Raw genomic sequence first — 19,416 nt, 5'->3', positions numbered from 1 at the left:
GTCATCACTAGCAACAACTACGCCAACAACAAGCCCCACAGCTTAGTCAGAGAATCAAAATGGCTGATGTGTTTCTGTTCCACGCTTCCCCAGCTTCACGTCGGCAGCATGGGCGGACCGGGAGGGTGGCTTCTGGGGCTTGAGCCGTGAGTGTTCTCAAAAGCCCAGAATCTTTCAGGTAAAAATTTGGGTTGTAATTTTTGGCGAATATAAAATTTAGCTTGCGCGCTACGCCTGCTCGCATTACCTGTGGCAGTTCCTATCTATAATCACATCAAACCTTGAGTATGTTCTATGCTGGGCCTAAGATCAAAATGTTTAAACGTCTGGCTCCGCCCCTGGTCGGCAGCCACTATGACTCGTGTTTTCAGGGTCACACCGTAGCAATTCTGGACCCTTTTTTGGCAAGCTGGGTGTTGTCTTTTCTTTTTTCGTGGAGAAATAAGTTCGAGAAATGGAGAAAGTTATGGACTTATATGGCTGCGCTGAGCCATCCATGGAAACGCTGTCTAGGAGGTTGTTGCTACACATCATAGTCTAAGCATGAAGCAGGACCCACGCGGAATCAACAACCCACTCCTGTTAACAGTTTTCTTTATTTTTTCTGTCTCCGAGGGTGTGTGTGTGTGTGTGCGTGTGTTGTGTGTGTGTGTGTGTGTGTGTGTGTGTGTGTGTATGTGAGGGCCCTCTAGAGAGACTTGACTAATGTACGTATTCATTAAACAAGCAGGATTTCTTTCTCCCTCCCCCCTCCTGTTTTCCTTTCTCAGACACCTCCAGGGGCCTAGACACAAGCCTGGGCCTGTGTTAGCTTGCTCACCCAGGAGACAAAGCTCTGACGTGGGCTTGACCTCATGGAGAGAGTGCATGAAGTATGAGGAGGATGTGGAAAGGGGGGGCATGGATAGTTTTCTGACAGCTAGTCCAAGTTCCTAATCACTTCCCCCTCCTTTCCCCCTACGCACACACACACACACAAACACACGACTCTAGCCCCCCAACCAAGACCAGGCACAGAACCAAGCTCCTCCTCCTGTAGGCCCAGACGCAGACGAGGGAGCAGGCAGAGGCAATGAAGAAAGGAGATGAAGGGAGGAAAAGAGAGAAAGGGGGATGGGGGGAGAGGCTACAGACAGGTTTCCAGGTAGAAGAGAAAGAGAAAGACAGGGAGAGAGAGAGACGGATAGAAAGAGAGACAGAAAGACAAAGAGAGAGACAGGAAATGAGAGACAAGAGACAAAGAGAGAGACGGGAAGTGAGAGACAAGAGACAAAGAGAGCAATCGGGACCGAGAGAGACAGAAAAGAGAGACAAAGAGAGACAGTTCTTACCACAGCGTCCATAAACTCGATGCAGCGTTTGAGCTCCGGCCTAGTGTCACAGTACTGACGGAACAGCAGTCGGCCAATCGGCTGCCTCTCACACAGACTACTGTAGTCCCTTTCTAGAGAGAGAAGACAAAGAAAACCTGGTCAGAGAATTGTGTGTGTGTCTGAGAGCCCAACCGGATGACACACACTACTAACATCAGGTAGGAGTCAAACTGTCAACAAAACAGCAAAAACAAATTCTCATTGAGTAGAGTTATGAAACTAGCAAGATATCTGGAAGAAAACTGTCGAATATTTGGCACTGTGTGCATGTGTGTGCTCAGCCAGGGTTTTGAATCATATGAATGAGTGTAGAGGCCAGCATTCTTCCAATGAAAAATTTCCTCTTTACGTACAAGAACCCTCTCTCTCTCTCTCTCTGTACTTCTAAAAGAAAAACAACTCCGAGAGGGAGAGGGCAGAAAGAGAGAAACTATAGACTATCACAGTACACGGCCTTGCTATGCTGCCAGCATTCTGCAGCTATGTAACTCAAGAGAGCCGTCTCCATTCGGACATGCTGTAGGAACATATGGTGTGTGTGTCATACAGAGGGGCTATCATAGATTGGGTTTAAGCTCCTCTTCAATTGTCAGTAGTGGAATGACCCACATCCCCAAAAAACTCCACCTCCTCTACATCAAACCCCCCCGAACCCCCCTGTAACTTAACAAGGTGAGATGATGGTGAACATGATGGTGACCAGGGAGACGCTACTGTGTCCACTGAGACACACTCAGTTGATGTAAGAACTACCAGATCAACATAGATGTGTCTCAATGACCCATCGATAACGCCCACACACACACACACATTGCACACACACAAAAATCGACACACATTCATGAGGATCCACTCGTGCAACATGGTCCTTGATGAACACACACCAACACACACACAGGCAGGAGACGTAGAAACTGCAGCCACCATGTAATGTAATCTAGCTCCTTAAGAAGTACTTCTTACTGTAAGGCCAAGCCGATGACTTTACCAAGACACCACAAAGACATAGCTGCAGCTTGATTCTTTCACATGGTCTTAAATTTAGGTATTTATGAATGTACAGTATGTATGTACATATGTATGTGTGTGTGTGTGTGTGGGAGGGGGGGGGGGGGGGGGGGGGCTGTAGGAGATTTTTTTGTTCTGTCTAGTGTGATGCATGACACCCCAAATAGCTGCCTTGGCTATAGACCCACACACGCACGTACGAGCACACGTGCACACAGACACACACACATTTTTTTATGCTTATTCCTGGAGCATTCATGCAAAATGGTGGAATCAGTTTCGCGCCAACAGACCTCCAGCACATGACTGCTGTGCAGCCTGCTGAGAGAGAGAAAGGCATTTAGGGTCATTCCAAAGCCTGCAAAGATGACATCACCAACATTTAAAGATGGCCATTTCTCCCTCTTTTCTTTTTCTCTCTAGTTCTGCCTGTTCTCTACCTTTCTCTGTGTATCATTTTTCTTTGTCTCGCTCCTCTTTCTCCTTTTCTGTCTCCTTCTCTCCTCTCTGTCTCCTTCTCTCCTCTCTGTCTCCTTCTCTCCTCTCTGTCTCCTTCTCTTTCTCTTCTCTCTCTCCTCTCTGTCTCCTTCTCTCTCTCCTCGTCTCTTTCTAGGTGCTTAGGAGAATGACAAGGGTGTGGTGGGGGGTGGGGGGGGGGGGGGGGGGCAGGGGAGGAGGCAAGCACTGGAAGAGGTCTGTCCTTAACCACTGATCAGTTAACAATAATTAAAGACTACAGCTAATGATTACTTTATTACTTTTATACTGTTTGGAATGCTCTGAATATAATGAACAATGTTTGAACTATACCCTGCTATATTAGCTCATGAGAACATGGAACGTCAGGACCATTTCCAGGATCCTATCTAAAGCCTAAACAAAAGCTATCTAGCATGTGACGTCCTCTTTCTGTGCTTGTGAAGGCTATGTTGATTATCATCCCCCTGACTTTTCTTGTGAGAGTAAAAACCCCCATATCGTGATCCTATTTAACTGTAAAAACCCCCATATCGTGATCCTATTTAACTGTAAAAACCCCCATATCGTGATCCTATTTAACTGTAAAAACCCCCATATCGTGATCCTATTTAACTGCCCTGATTCCTGTATTCTTTGTGCAGTCCTCTGAGATGCTCAACTTGAGTGTATCAGACAACTGCACCTTATAGATCTACGATAAATACGTTGATTTTATCTTGAACTTGTACTTGGCGATTCACTTCATTGACTTGATAGTTTCACAGCAATTGGGTACTATCTACTACTTCTTCACACTGCAATATCTGGCAGAGAAAAGTGACGCACACTTCAGTCTCTCTCACTTTCTCTCTCGCTCTCACTCACACAGAAACAGAGGTACAGCTTCTCCACCTTTGCGCACAGAAACCAGAAGGAGAAGGGGGAGATAAGAGCCTTACGCATCCCCACAGAGGAGCACTTGTTTGGGCCACACAGAGAGCAGACTCCCCCTATCTCACGTCAACCCCTGGAGGTCATAATGCTAGGTGTGTGAAAGAATGCATATGAAAGGTAGGCTTGGTTTGGTGCCCCAGTGAACACACAACACACACACACACACACACTTCCTGTCCCCTCCCTGAGACTGTGGGTGGAGACGGGTAGCCTAAGGAAGGAAGTCAATTCTGAACTTCCTCCCAATATCAGACCCGCCTCAATGACAGAACCGAGCGAGCACACACACACACACACACACACACATACACTCGCACACATTCACACACACGAGCGCAAAGTGTCGTACCAATGGTGCGTCGTAGCTCCTCGCACAGACTGATGTGAGGAAGTTTCAACATCTCTTTCCATTTCTTACTGCGGCCATTCCTTTTCCCTCCTCCACCTAGAGAGAGAGAGAGGGAGGGGGGGTAGCAGAGGAGAGAGATAAGTTATTTCAATTGAAGTTCAATTTCACGACAACCACTACAATACATCTGACTAATGTACAACCTGGCACAACTTGCAGCAAAACTGTTATGCTGTTTTGTGTCTTGTGTGTGAGTTTGTGTGTGCGTGCACGCGCAAGTGACTGAGCAACAGCTGGGTTGTCTCACCAATCGCTTCCCAGGGTTAAGGTTCAACACAGAGAGAACACAACACGTGATTGACTGGTAAGGGTTCATGGGGTAGAGGCACACACACACACACACTTGAACATGTGTTTTTTTGGTGTTGTGTGTATGAGGCGGAAGAGTGTGTTGCTTTTTTCCTTCTCCACTCCTCCATCTCTCCCTCGATTAGGATGCCTGCTGGTGTAAATGAACACGCACACACACACACAGGCTTGCATGCTGGATGTGATGAGCCGGACTGGATGAAGTGAACTGGAAAGCACCATTATAGGTCACAGGGTCAAAGTTCATCAGGTTAACTAACTGGTCATTCCTTCACATGGAAGCATGTGTGTTCATTTACATCAGCAGGCATCCTAATGGAGGGATAGGTGGAAGGGTGGAAATAAAAAGAAGAGATGCACTTGCACTTGTGGTGCAAGAGATTGCACTGTATGCAATAACATGGACCAATACAAAGACAGAGAAACGCGCACACACACATCAATACGGACACTGTACAGCAAAACGGCACTTGCGAGCAACAGCATGGTTCACAAACCAGCTACAGAGTAGCTGAGTCAGGCAAACAACCAGCTACAGTTCATCTCCTGCCCCCCCCCCCCCCAACACACACGCACGTGCGCACACACACACACACACAGACAGTTAAAATCTAATTCCAAGAATTAAATAAACATGATGAGTTAGGGAGTCAGAAGAAACACCAGTGAGAGGTGAAAGGTCACAGAGTTTTCTCTGGGAAACAGATATGCAAGATGGCATGCCGTTGAACAAGTTCTGAGGTCGCAGGGCATGTGCACACACACACAAACACTACCACACACACAGCAGACAATACAGCAATTGTTGCAACAATTTCCAGAAGAAAATAGATAGTGGGGAAAGGGATTAGGGAGGAATGAAAACTTGACGTTTTCACTTAAGATTCTTTACACAACCAGGATTAGATACTCAAGATGTTCACACTATAACACCACATGCTGGTGTTATTAGGTTTTTTTTTTTTTTTTTTTTTTTTTTTTTTTTTGTGTATTAGGGTTAGTATAGCGTACTATTTATTGTTATCTGTAATTTAGGAAGTTTTAGTGTTAGGGTTAGTATAGTCGTTTATTTATTGCTATCTGTATATTTAGGAAGTTCACTTATCTAAGCTCAGCATAGATGTAAATTTGTTCTGTGTACTTATATGTTATGTTATGCCAAGTGCTTGCGTTGTCTTGTCTTAAGAATTTCAGTGCCCAGTCTAACCTTGTGTTGCTCTGTGCACCTGACAAATAAAAGACTTGAACTTGAACTTGCTGAATAAACAGCTATTTCTGAACCCACACACTCCATGTCTACCTAATATCTCAAAATCTAATTTCTGAGCTTATTTATGTCTTGTTATTGCTGCAAAAGAACCATATTTCCAGTGTCTTGGCTCGCAATGCAAATAAAGTTGGATTTTGAAGAACATTCATGCTGTTTTATGATATAAGTGGGGGGAAGGTAAACCAAGAGCAGATGTTGAAAAGTACTGTCATTCCTTTTCGTGTGCATGTGTGATGGAGAGATAGAGCAAGTGTGAGAAGAGGAGAGAAAAAAACTAGGAACTGAAAATGAAGTGTGTGGGTGTGTGTGTGTGTGTGGGGGGGTGTTAGTTACGGCATCCTTTAGAGCTGCCAGTGCACGCAGTGTGTGTGTGGTGTGTGTGTGTCTTACCCCACCCTGTTTAATGTCAGTATGACGTCAAGCCCGCACGCACAGGCCCATAATATGAACAGGACAGGAACCGGTATTTATTTAACTATGCTGTTCCCCCCCACCCAGAGAGAGAGGCAAGATGACTACTCCTAGAACAACTTTAGCCATCCGCAGCCATAAAAAATGAAAATTCACACACCACACCGACAGATCCCAAAACAGATCTGTTCATCCATTCTATAAGCCTGAACATTTACCCTGTAACTGTTACAACTGACCCCCGAACAGATCTGTCTGTTCCCTGTACGAGCCTGTTGTTGTTATGGTTGATCTCAAAACAGGTCTGGTCGAGCGCATCGCCATGTCACTCTGACCCTGACTCAGACACTGCCCTGATGCGTAGCATTGTGATAGTGCCCACTTCCCTCAGAAATACAGATCTGGGTCCAGGCAACGTTACACTCCTGCGTAGGATAATATTGTTCAGTTCCCTGAGTTTGAACCATGGAGACAGGCAAGCTAACACTCTTCTAAAAATGACAATCCAGTCATTTTTAGAAGTCAAATCCAAACTCTGATCTGTCATTCTTATCTAAGTGAAAGAGAGAAAAGACTGAGAGGTGAAGAAAGATGTACTGAGGAGAAAAAGAGGCAATGAGAAAAGGATTACAGAAAAAATTAATTGGGAATCAAATGTGTACAGTATCCAGAGGGATGCAATCTGTGTGTGTATGTATATATGTGCATATGCGTGCGTGTGTGTGTAAGGAAAAAAGGCCACATGCATGAACAAACATGTCCCACCAGAAACACAGAAACAAGGAACACAATTCCTGTCTCCTTCCTTAAGTTTCTCCAGTTCTACTTCCATCTCCTTCAAGCTCTCACTTTCACCGCTTTCTCTCTTTTCTCTCATGCATTCTATCCCAACTCTTTCCCTCCACCTGCCCCGCTACCTTGCACCCCTCTTTTCCCATTGTGATGTTCATAAGGTAACTAGCAGAGGTTTCTTTTCTCTATCGTCATTGCAAAACCGGAAATACTCCCTGGATGATGACATACAAGTTGGACCGGTTAAACTAACTAACAGAGAGAAAGAGAAAAAGACGGGGGGTTATGTGGAATGGAAAAAGAGCTATTCATGAAAGAACAAAGAAAACCTAGTATGCATGCATCTCTTTCTATCTCTTTCTTTCTCTGTGAGTGAGTGTGTGTGTGTGTGTGTGTGTGTGTGTGTGTGTGTGGGCCAAATGGAGCTGGCAGACCAATGATGAGATTTCACTGAACCTCACGAGCTAGAGAAAACACCAACAGATGACTGTTAGTTAACAGTGACTAACTGTGACTGACATTGTGTGTGTGGGGGTTTGTGTGTGTGTGTGTGTCACTTGAATGACCACGTGTTACATGCCGTCAAGAGTGGATGTGTGTTCATAATTTAACACTGCTCTCTGTAGCCAAATGACACACACGGACACACACACACTTAGCAGAGAGCTCAATACATGGCTTCCCAGTCAGTTTTCCAACGCTGTAAGGTTGGAATTGCTCAGATAAGGAAAACATTAGCTGTGGGTATCTATGTTGGTTATTCAAAGCAACTGGTCTGTGTTTGTATGAGGTAATCCATGTGTATACTCACAGTCCATTGCACACATCAACGGAGGAAAGAGAGATGTGGAGATGGAAATTAAGGGAGGGAAAGAAAGAGGGGGAACGGGAGAGGGAGGGATGGAGGAAAAAAGGGAAAAGGGAGACAGAGAAAGCGTGATACAAATAATGACTGCAATCTACACAAAGAACAACCCTGCCAAGATGAAAAGGCATCATCCCTTCTTTTAGCGTCCTCACATCCCCCATTTCCTCATCCTTGCTGTTCTGTTGTTTCTCTCTTTCCCAGACCTCTTTCTTCCTCCCCTCTTTCCTCCATGAATACTTTATTGCAAGACCTTCTTTCTCAACAGGCCCCTTAGTGGGAACATGCATCAAGAACAAATGTGACCCTTACGACATAACAAGTCAAGAGTTGTACAGACAAGCGCGCACACACACACACACACACACACACACACACACACGGGTACACATACGCAAGCATTCTGCTGTGGACTTTTGCAAAAGCTTCCCTCTCTCCGTATCTCTAATTGTATTCCTCTTGATTCCATTAAATCTAACACAGACTGAAGTTTGAAAACTGACCCTTGTTTTCACTTGGTCTTCAGGGAGCAGGGGTCGGGGGGGCACAGAGGGAGAGGGAGGAAAGAGAGGGCAGGAGAGGCAAAGGAAAATACACATAGACAGTGGGTGGTATGGATGTTTGAGACAGAGCGAGAAAGAGATGAAGAGAGAGAAACAGAGGAAAGTCAGAAGACGATGGATGGTGCTTTTGGCTGATAACATAAACAGGACAGGGCTGAATTTGATTAATAATATTGTTATGACTGATTTAGAAGGTTTATAATATGGATCACATTAATGTAAAGATGACTTCAGATCATTTGTTTAAGGGGCAAATTTGAGGGGGCACAAGTGAGCTAGGACACATGACTTCCTGCTGGATTACATCATCTTGTCACCCAGATCGTCATCAATTGACGCTGGGGGGGGGGGGGGGTCCTCAACCAGGCAAAAAGCATGATGATTACCACAGTGATGACTATGCCAACCACATCAATTGCCAAAACAACAATTAGTCACATCACTTTACCTTGCTATTATGAAACACCACAAGGATCAATCTGCAACAGATATGTGGTCAAATGTTGAGTAGTGTTTAACCTTAATGTTTGGAAGTTGAAGTTTCCTCTCAAACTGATCTAGGATCTGACGGACCGTACCATCACACCTTCAAACGCTCCAGAAAGTAAGTATGATTTGGTGCCAGGTCAGCGGGCGGCTAAGGACTCTCGTTCGCATACCCAAGTCAAGACTGTAATTACAAAGCTATTAGCCAGACATTGACATTGGCACTTAGATCCTCTCTAGTCAGCATCCCTTCAATCATATCTATAATGTGTAAAGCTATCTCCAGACTATCTTTTAGACTGAGGGCCTCCAATGATTCACGGCCATATTCTAAGGACATAGAAACGCCAGCCCTTAATTCAGCTGCCAAGCCCTTGAATGCGGAACACACGGTACAAACACAATCATGAGCGATATCTGATACAGGCCTGCATTCTCAAATGATATCTGAAATAGGACACTCCAAATGCCCCTAGTTTGTAATGGTTGCAAGATGGTATATTAAGGCCACTGAAGAACACAGCCTGCTTCTGATGTTTTCCAGTTGTAAAAAAAAGTTGACAGAGGATGTCCACTTGTGACAGTAAAAAGACTACATCGTGGTACACAACAGGTGGTTACCACCATCTCCGCTTAACTAATTGATCTCTGATGTTTTTTTCAATGTATTTAAACCCAACGATAACTACAGCCAGAGCTGTTCTAATAAAATTGCAGCTCTATAGACATACAAATTGCTTTAAGAAAATGTAATAAACCAGCTGGAACAGTAAGCCCTATGATGTTCACACAATGTTAAAAAGTGCCCCTTTATTGCTGAGTCAGCCAAGGGTTTGCGTAGCCGCTAATCTAACACTTCATACGCAACACATGCGTCTTGTTCCCCCGGTCACAGCCCATTTGTGGGTATAATAACTGTAAAAAGGGAGCCACATCAAGGCCGTTGTCACAAAGCAATGTGTTTCACAGCTGTCCGCTGCAGGAAACACCCTGGTGCACGATGACAACAAGAGTTAGCCAGCCTTTAACCGCAGAGCCAATAAAGCTACTCTGGCTACGTCAAAGGCAAACGCACACGTTGTCTCTGGAACACACATTCCCTCTTTTTTGCTCTTTCTCCTTCCTTTTTCTCTCACACACATTCACATTCCCACACAAAGGCAGTGTTATGGAATGAAATTAGAGAGAGGGAAAGAGAGAGAAAGAGGCTGCTGGAAGAGGGAATGGAAGTAAATGTGTGAAGAATTGTTTTCAAAGGCAATGGACACACTAAAAAATCTATTTCATTTCTGCTTGGCACAGGATCAGCACTTCTGTCTTCTATTCCTTTCCATGGAAAGCTTCACCTGGGTTCATCCCTCCACACCGAATTAGATCTTAGTTTTAGAATCTGTTTTAAAGAACCATTTAAATCTTGAGAATCTTCAACTTTCTAGGTGACAAAGGAAACAATCCATTTCTGCTGCTAATGTCAGTTTCGGCTGTTGTGTCGGTACTTAGGACCTGACAAACCAAACTGCCGGTTGTCAAAAGCATCTGGGGGGTTAATGGATTGAATTGAGGATGTTGCCACTGTTGTCCACCATCAGTACATAGTGTCAGCAATGTTCAGCACATTTAATTCACCTTGAACCATTGTTCACTGCGGTTGATGTTAAGCTTACCAATGATGTTTAGCTCAGTTATGATAGCAGGTGCATTTAAACACTTAAGATACACACACACAACTGGATATCCCTATTTCAACTTCACTATACGGTTGTTGCCCCTCATTCCAGGGTAGAACTAAAGGTATGTTTTAATGAGAACAAGAAAACACTGCCAAACAATCCCCTACATTCTAGTAATTGCGAAGCAAAATGTGAAGTTTAGGATATCAGTTCATTGCATGTCAAGTAGTAATTGTACAGTAGCACTTTAATTTGAGGAGTTCTCCTAAGAATCTGGAGGTACTATACATTACCAACAAAATAATTTAATCTACAAATTGTAGGTATTGTAAATTGCTGACAAGCTCCATACATGCACCAGAGAGCTGAGCTGATGACCACTATGAGTATGGCATGGCAAGTCTCTGAGATGACTTGATTTTGATGGATGGGCAACGCAATTCTTGCTGTGTTTCTGGTGTGGCATACATCCCTATAACAATATAACAGTTCTGTTCTGAACACTAATGAATATCTTCTGTAAACCTGCCATCTCACTAACACAGCACATACCCTTCTGAATTCTCTAAAATGCCATCTTCCTTTCTTTTTTTCTTCCCACCCAAAAAAAGAATCCCTGAACTGGCATAACAGGATTGGTGTAGAGGAAGACAGGCTTTCACCTGTCCTGTTATGTTACATCACCGGAGGTCACCTAACCTGAGATTACCTGAGGGACAGAAGGAAGGCAGGAAGGAAGCCTTTTGGAGGAATCCAACAAGGCCAGGGAGAAACCACTTCCTTTCGTGTCGACACCCTGCTTTGACCTCTCTGATGGCCAGGCACACCCTATCACTTCAGAAAATACCCACATGGTCTCTGGTCTGGCCTGGAGATTGATAAACACCTCTCCTGGTTTCTCACTTAGAGGAGAATAACAGGTTGTTATGAGCTGGCATTCACACTATTCAAGTAAAGTGTGGCAGTGTGTGCTGGGAAGATGAAGATGAAGAGAAGTAGCTGGCTTTGAATGTTAGAACATATGCAAAGACACTGAGTGAACTGTTTATCTATGTGAACCCAATGTATGATGCAGTTAAGTCATGCAAATCCTCAAGAGATGAAAGGAGGTGAAGTCAGCAACTACTTAACTCTATAAACTATACTGTCATCTTGAAACACCAACTTATAACATCTAACGAGAAGTCTTCAGCACTTTAGTTTTGCTTAAGCTTAACATTAACATGCCTCTAATAAAAAATTATGTCAAGCAAATCTCCTCGTTGATGCAACAATTTGACACATTTTTGGTTTCTGGTTTGAACAAAAATATGTAAATTGCCATCACATCCAACCGTATTACTAACAAGCCCCTAAATTGATCAACAAAACAAGCCAATGAGCACGACGATGAAAAGTTAACAATACCTAATATTTGGTGGGTTTCAATACTTTTCATATAATTAAATAGAGAGATAACTGTTAACTTGTCAGTAGTCTTATTCTGTTTTCAGGGTTTTGGAACACAGAGAAAGAAACAGCTCAGAACCTTATACGCCCTGCATGGTATGGAAGCATTTTATTATGGTAATTTATGAACAGAAAATGAATGAAATTACGCAGCCATAAAGGAACTCGATGCGAAAGGCTAATGTAAGACCTGACAGATGTATTGCCCTGGTATCATGACGCTGCTAGACAAACACTGGGCCATCACGTCTACATGATATACCAGAAGCACTGTCTTCGGTTTATAAAAACTAAATGTTGCTATCATAAACTACACAAAAACTAAATGCATTCTAATTGTATGTCAAGTCGACATGAGAGAATAAAGATTTTACATTAGATAGCCTATGCTATATCGTGCATGGGCTAATTGTAGACGTTGGCATAATTCTTAATAATAAGTCTTTCGATTTTTAAGTCAATATGGGGATGGAGACAAGATAAAATGTTATGGGCCATTAAAATAACCTTACTGTAAGTAACCGCGAGCCTAATTGCGCTATTCTGTACAGTCGATTCTAACACTCTTCTTTACCCGATAATACATTGTAACACTCCCCGCCCCTGTGCCTGGCAACACACTGGTCATGTTATCCGCTACGCCTTGTCTGCCTACAAAAGACAAACACTTAAAGCTGGTGTAGGCAAGTTTTGCGAAGCTAGCTATTTTAGCTTCTATTCCAGGTGAAAGAGAGCTTTTGAGAAAGCAGACTTTTCATATATTACCCCATATCGCATTCACATGTAAGAACACACACTATCATTATGAACATAAACATGGCTAACGTTAGTACTCACTACTTTCAAGCAAGCATGTTAGTATTGGGAAATTCTAGTTTCAACCTATTGCTGGTGAGCTATCAACAGGCTGCGGTAACGCTAGCTAGGTACAGTAATCAGTCATCAGTCAAGTACAGGGGCAGAGTGCGCGCAGGTAGGTAGACAGACAGGTAGCCTGTCCAATCATTTGTCTCGGGATGGTCTTAATAATCTGTGATGTTATTACAGTCCTGCGACGCCCACAGATGACGGATTGATTTCATATTGCCGTCAACCCTTTAGATGTATTGGTTGCTGTCAATATGTGAAGTCTATTTTGGCAAATATGACAAAAAAGCTTCTCAACGTTGCATACACCATCTTTAAGTACTCCGTCTGTAAATCCGCATGAGTAAAAACCAGCGGCGTTAATATTAACAATCTCTCGTGTGCAGCATTTGACACTGATATTCTGGCATCTAGTCTCTAGGCCTGGGGCTGTAGCTAAGCCCCATTCCCAGGTAAAGAGCACAGAGTTGGGGTACACGGTGTGCGATTCGCAACGTACCGTGTTTCCCAGGCCTACGATACCCTCTTGTTTCTACCTTCAGTGGCGTACGGGTCCGGTCAATGACCGGGTAGCAATGCAGTGGAATTAATATTTCTGCGTCAAATAATATGGCACTCGTTTTTTTTTTAAAGGGGTGACTATTATTACATTGAGCACGCACACATTGCAGTCGGCGAGAGAATTCCTTTGCTAATATGGTTCACATCTATGATCATACTGTGCAAATATATGAAGGCCCATTAAAATACCCTACCTCCTTGCAAATTCTGTACCATGTCTTATATAGAGAGATATAGGGCTGTTATGTCACAAATAAAACCCTTGGTTCAGACGTCCATGCGATACAAGATATATGTCATGCATATAGGCTTTGGTGTCATCAATGCGCTATTTAACGCTGCACAAACGCACCTCAATCGCCGTTTGCTATTGATCTTTGATTAGTTAGCCTACTGTCGTGTACCATCACCATGGGCTGCGCTTTAACACAACGATGTGTTTTTTGCTCGCAAGGGTGCTGGGAAAAGCACTGCGTAGGGAAAGAGAGAAGAAGGAGAGAAAGTGAGCGCACAAATCCAAGGATGGCAAATGCCAAGCCTTTGTTATGGTTCGAGTCTTCTACCTCCCCCATACAATCGCTCCCTTCTTGTCGTCCCTCGCTTTACAGCTTACCTTCTCTTGCCTTGAGAAGAACCGTGTTTGCCACGATATTTTCTATCTCCATTGTCAAAATCCGGATCCCGTGCAGTCGCGATACATTTCACTTAGCGGAAAAGATGAAGATAGTCTGCTGACGATGACGATGGTTCCGATCAGCGCGAATTCTGCACTGGCGCATACTAGGTTAATAGTGATAGTTCTCCATCGCTTGATGTTTAAAAAACCCCACCTTTAAACTAGGCAACGACGTTAACTCGCCTCAACATTCAGTCCTTGCCTTCCTTCCTGCTTCGCTTTGCACACTCCCTCCTCGCTCGCACAACGGGAGCAAGAGTAGGAGGGATCAACTTACAACCACAGTGCAACCTTTACAGTACACACGCGCGCACGAACACACACACACACACATGCTGCTAGTACCTACAAGGCCTTGTGCACAGACACAAACCATTTTGCTATTCAAAACAAATGTTGTTTTTAAATAGGCTACATGCTCAAGGTGTGCAGAGAGAAGAGACAGAGCATGGCAAGACATAATGTGAGAGAGCGAGTGTGTGTGTTCAGGAGAGAGTTCTGTTGCCTCTCTCCCTCTTGGCCTGTTTGTCTAACTCTGCATCTGTCCTGTATCAGGCTGACGGAATAATACCATGTTATAATTTCACTAGAGACTATGGCATTCTACACAAGTTATATGGATATGTCGGCTATTAAAGCACTTATCCAGATCTTCTTTTCCAAATCGTACCTAAAGTTATCATGGTCTCTCTCTCTCTGATTCATGCTATGTTGCTATTGGCAGGGACATGTCCTCACTCTGCTTCTAAACCAATTCAACGCTTTGGACCATCCAACTATCTCCTAGTCCTCTGCATCTCCATTACTACAGCAATGTGAGTGGACCATTGGAATTCTGCTTTCAAAAAGACACTGCCGGGCAATACGGAACATTTTAAACTTAGTCTCGGAGTAGCTCGGATAGCCGTCTCGACGCGTTCACTACTTCTCTAATCTATATGTGCTTGATTGTTATGGCATAATTCCTGGCTGAACATTTGAGTCCTGCCCCGGTCCCGCCTCCTAATTAACTTAAGGATAAGGAAATACTGAAATAAATGAACACATAAATAAATAAATATAGAAATAAATAATTAAGGAAATAAATTACTATACAGAACATTCATTTAAAAAAATGCATAAACATATTTATTCATAAATTATTTTGTTCATACCTGGGAAGGACACAATATCAGTCAGACATTTTCAGCCATGTAACAGGGAGGTCACACTTCTTTTATCATGCCATGTATAAACAAAAGACTGATCTGATCAATATCTGGATCTGGGCACAAGAGGTCACATATTTTGATAGCTTAAAAAAATGGCAGATGTTTGCACACATCAGAGATCATCACCTCTGACAACTAAAGCATGACAGAACCGTTTACATTTGCTAAAACCTAGGTGGTGACTAGCGCGGGTGTGCTTTAGCTGTCTTCAGAATATGTGACCTCGCTGTTATGGCTGAAAATGTCTGACACACCAACCAAACCATCTCAGGTGACTTATCTGTCTTTGTTGGACCTTGGTACAAAACAGGTCACATATTTTGATACTGGGGCACAAGAGGTTTTCATAGCGGTTGATAGAATATGTGACCTCCCTGTTACATGACTGAAAATGTCTGACAAGCCAACCAAAGTCATATTCACCACAGCATGACCTCTTTGTCAATTGTGTTCCTATACTACGACCAGTGGTGGTTTTAGACACATTTTACTGGGGGGGGCAAAGGGGGGGGGGGGGGGGGGGGGGGGGGCAGTGTTTAATCAGAGGGGCACATAAAAAATGGAAACAAATTATATTTAAACTTTAAATACTTAATACTTAATTTTGCTTTACATTAAAATCATACAAACGGCTCTGGCTCTCCCTCTTCCAGCTCCTCAGCTCTCTCAATACCTTGATATGTTTCTCTAACTTTTTTATTTACTGGGGCAAAAAGGCTGCAATGTCCCTTCCTCGTTTCATGATGACTACTAGAAAAAGAAAAACGTGTAAATATATATATTTTTTCAGTCAGCTCAGGGGGGCCACAGGGGGGGCCTGGCCCCTGTAGGCCCCCGTGTAGAACCGCCCCTGACTGCAACCCTCTGGTCCACTGGCTGGAAGGACACATGGCGTAGCCTAGGGTTGGGGATTGTCCTCAGAGAATAATGTGTTTGAGACAGACATCAGGGACAGACAGAGAATAGGTGATTGCTGAGACAGAGCTAGGAGGAGTGTGCGTGGTGGAGGTATGTAGTTCCAGTCCCACATTAGATCATGAACGTTTGTCACTAGACATCCTTCGGAAGTTGTTTCATATTACTGTGAACACCAAGATTACCATCATACAAAAGTAGGCCTTCTAAGGGTCAACACCCTATATTTCTATCAATAATGAGTAAGGATTTCTCCCTGTTGGTACCACAGGATGTCTGAATATGGTTGTGTCAAACGATCTTGTGCAAGAAAGCCAAAAAAGACACTCTGTATCCTTTATACCGTAAGTATAGTGTAGAACATGTTTACGTAAGAGTTGATGTACAACGTCCTTTCTCACATAGTTTGTCTTGAGAATGTTTCCCCCCTCTTCTCCCCAGCTTAGGGAAGAACGTTAACCTAATAGGGACCTTTGGTCACATGTGACTCATAAGTGCAATGCTGTCATTTAGCGTCTGTAGTGAGTTACTGCAAACAGAGGACATCTGCAAATTATTTCGAAGATGCCCAATTGGCACCACTAGGTGGTGATATTGTATTTAGTATCTGAGATTCTCTCCTTAGTGGTAAAATGAAGTACAGAAGGTGATGGAAACCAACCCTCAGTAATTCAGCTGTGTTAACATGCTGCTCATTGGCCATTCAACATATTAGATTGCATAATGCAGTTTGTTGTTGTGTTTGACCTTGGTCTGTACATAATACGCACAGAAGTATAGATCATTTGGGGGATTGTATTGGATGTGTGATTAAACTTACTATTTGTCTGTTGCTTAGGCCATTTTATTGCTCATCAAAACAACGTCACATATGCCACTTGACATCCTTGGGTCCTGACGACCCATGTTTTCATAAACTGCATAAAGACAAAATAATCTCAAAAACAGAAACACACACACGCACACAGACCAATAGACAGAGATTCCTAGAATTGTGGTTAGATAAAGAGTTACATGTTGACACAATTACACAGTCCATTCTCCGTGCTTCTTACAGTAAATCACGTTTTGAGAGTTCAGGCTTTGCTTCTAGGTAATGGCGCGTGTCCTCTGTCTGGAGGGTCCGTTTTTGATCTCTCATCTCATCTTGCGATAATAATTTGTCAGCTATCATAAATGTGAGTTTCTGGTTGTGTTCAAACGTGTAGGTACTCTTGGTTCTCCTAGTCCAGACCAAATAAAAATAAAAGATACATTTAGTCATGGTTCGCTCAAACGCACGTTGAGTGCAGGTAAAAAAAAAAAACGTTCAAAACTATTAAAAAACGGAGAAAAAGAGAAGAGAGAACAGAGAAGAAAAGGAAGCAAACTTTTTGAGGAAACTTTTTCCAAAATATTTGTGAAACCTTTTTTCTAAATTATTGTAGAAACGTTTCTAAACCTTTTTTATGTAAAAAAAAAAAAGAGAGGGCTTTTTCAACCTTTCTAAACGAAGAACTATGCATTTTTACCGCCGAACCTAAACAAAAGGCATATGGATAATGTCCGAACCTGATTGGACAGCTTACTGAAAATGTTGAGCACTTCAGGGTTTTATTGAGTTTTTTCGAGTATTTTTATCAGACTCGGACCAGATGTGAATAAGGAGTTTTATATCCTTGCTCCACGTTTCCCATCTGCTCATTTTGTTACATCTCTAATGGGTTGCATCTTGTGACGTCAAATAGACGTCTTTGGTCCATGTTTAGTTCACATGTCAATCAAAACGCACCAGAGTTCGTTTTAAAGCGGACCTACTTTTCAAGCGGTCTCGGTCCACTAGTTTGGTGTGCACCAGGATTCGGGGACAGCGTTCACACTTGTTCAAATTAACCGCATTAACAGAGCAATCGCACCAGAGTTCGTTTTAATAAAACTAAGCCAAGTGTGAACACAACCTATCTTCTGTAGGCTAACTTAATTATCAACAATGATAAGAAGTTTGGCTGTCGCACAGTGTTTCTAGGTTTCGTGATCCCTGCCCTTCACTCTGCTGTCAACTGATATGGAAAAAAAAAACTCTGAAACAACATTTAACATTCAAAAACTAATATAAAAACAGGAAAATGAGAGAAAGGGAGGAATACCGGGAGTCGAGAGAGATAGATAACTACTATCCGGGTTGTAACATGTAGGGGTCCTTGCCTTGTGTCTGGTATCGGTTTATTGATCCCTTGTGTCCGCTAAGGTCGCCACATCATGAGCCATCACAGAGAGGAGTGCATGGTGGAAGTTACTGGACACACATAACTTTAATTGTGACTGTGTGTGTGTGTGCGTGTGTGTGTGTGTGTGTGTGTGTGTGTGTGTGTGTGTGTGTGTGTGTGTGTGTGTGTGTGTGTGTGAAAGATAGACAGAACAATGGAGAGAGAGTGAAACTATGCTCCTTGTCTAGCTATCTCATCAAGATATAATTCCAGGAATCTCTGTCTGTCTGTATGTGTGTCTGTGCGTGTGTGTATGGATTGCCTACACAACCGGTAACTGTTTGAAGTCTGCAGGTGTCTTGCTCAAGACCCAAGGATGTGAAATACTGCGCATGAGTTTGTGTGGGTAAGTTGTTGGCCAAAAAATAGACAGAAAAGGACAGGGAAAAAATCAAGAGAATGACAAAGCAGTTCATATGTGACCTGTTTCACATATGATGTTCAGTATGTTTTTTGGTAGTGATGAAAGATAAGAAACATATACAAATAAATAAAACTACTCTACTACTACTGTATGTTGCTATGAGGGAATTATGTGCTAAAGGAATGATAACTCTCCCTCCCTCTCTCCTTCCAACTCCCAAGAACAGAGGGATGTCATAAATACACTGATAATTGGGTCCGTAATGACAAAGTATTATAAGTAGTGTTGGTACAAAGCTCTGTGACCAGTCATAAACCTTGTCCTCTGATAGGATGGACTGCACCTATAACACTGATAAGGAATGAAAGAGGGAGCGATCATTAACCTGTGTGTGTGTGTGTGTGGATTGCTGTTACTAATTTCTCTAATTGAAGTTAATGAGAGAGAGAGAGAGAGAGAGAGAGAGAGAGAGAGAGAGAGAGAGAGAGAGAGAGAGAGAGAGAGAGAGAGAGAGAGAGAGAGAAACTGTGAAAGACAAATAATGAAATGTATCAGTTG

At 43.1% G+C, this 19,416-nt stretch overlaps 1 protein-coding gene across 4 annotated transcripts in view; it reads right to left on the bottom strand.

Annotated features, from left to right (window-relative positions):
• grk4 (G protein-coupled receptor kinase 4) overlaps positions 1-14,382 on the bottom strand; it is a 31,645-nt gene extending 17,263 nt beyond the window's left edge. For 3 of the 4 annotated variants that reach the window (XM_047044423.1, XM_047044425.1, XM_047044424.1), the window contains exons 1-3: positions 14,060-14,380; positions 4,144-4,239; positions 1,332-1,444 (exon numbers count right to left, since the gene is read on the bottom strand). In XM_047044423.1, coding sequence (XP_046900379.1) covers positions 1,332-1,444; positions 4,144-4,239; positions 14,060-14,111 — 261 coding nt within the window. In that variant the 5' untranslated portion in view covers positions 14,112-14,380. Of the gene's footprint in view, positions 1-1,331; positions 1,445-4,143; positions 4,240-14,059 lie in introns of all 4 variants that reach the window. The other variant, XM_047044422.1, reaches the window with a different exon arrangement.
• Between the last annotated feature and the right edge of the window lie 5,034 nt (positions 14,383-19,416).

This window comes from Hypomesus transpacificus, chromosome 22 (assembly GCF_021917145.1).
Source record: "Hypomesus transpacificus isolate Combined female chromosome 22, fHypTra1, whole genome shotgun sequence".
Lineage (NCBI taxonomy): Eukaryota > Metazoa > Chordata > Actinopteri > Osmeriformes > Osmeridae > Hypomesus > Hypomesus transpacificus.
The sequence above is the reverse complement of the archived record's forward strand: the minus strand, read 5'-3'. Positions and strand labels throughout refer to the sequence as shown.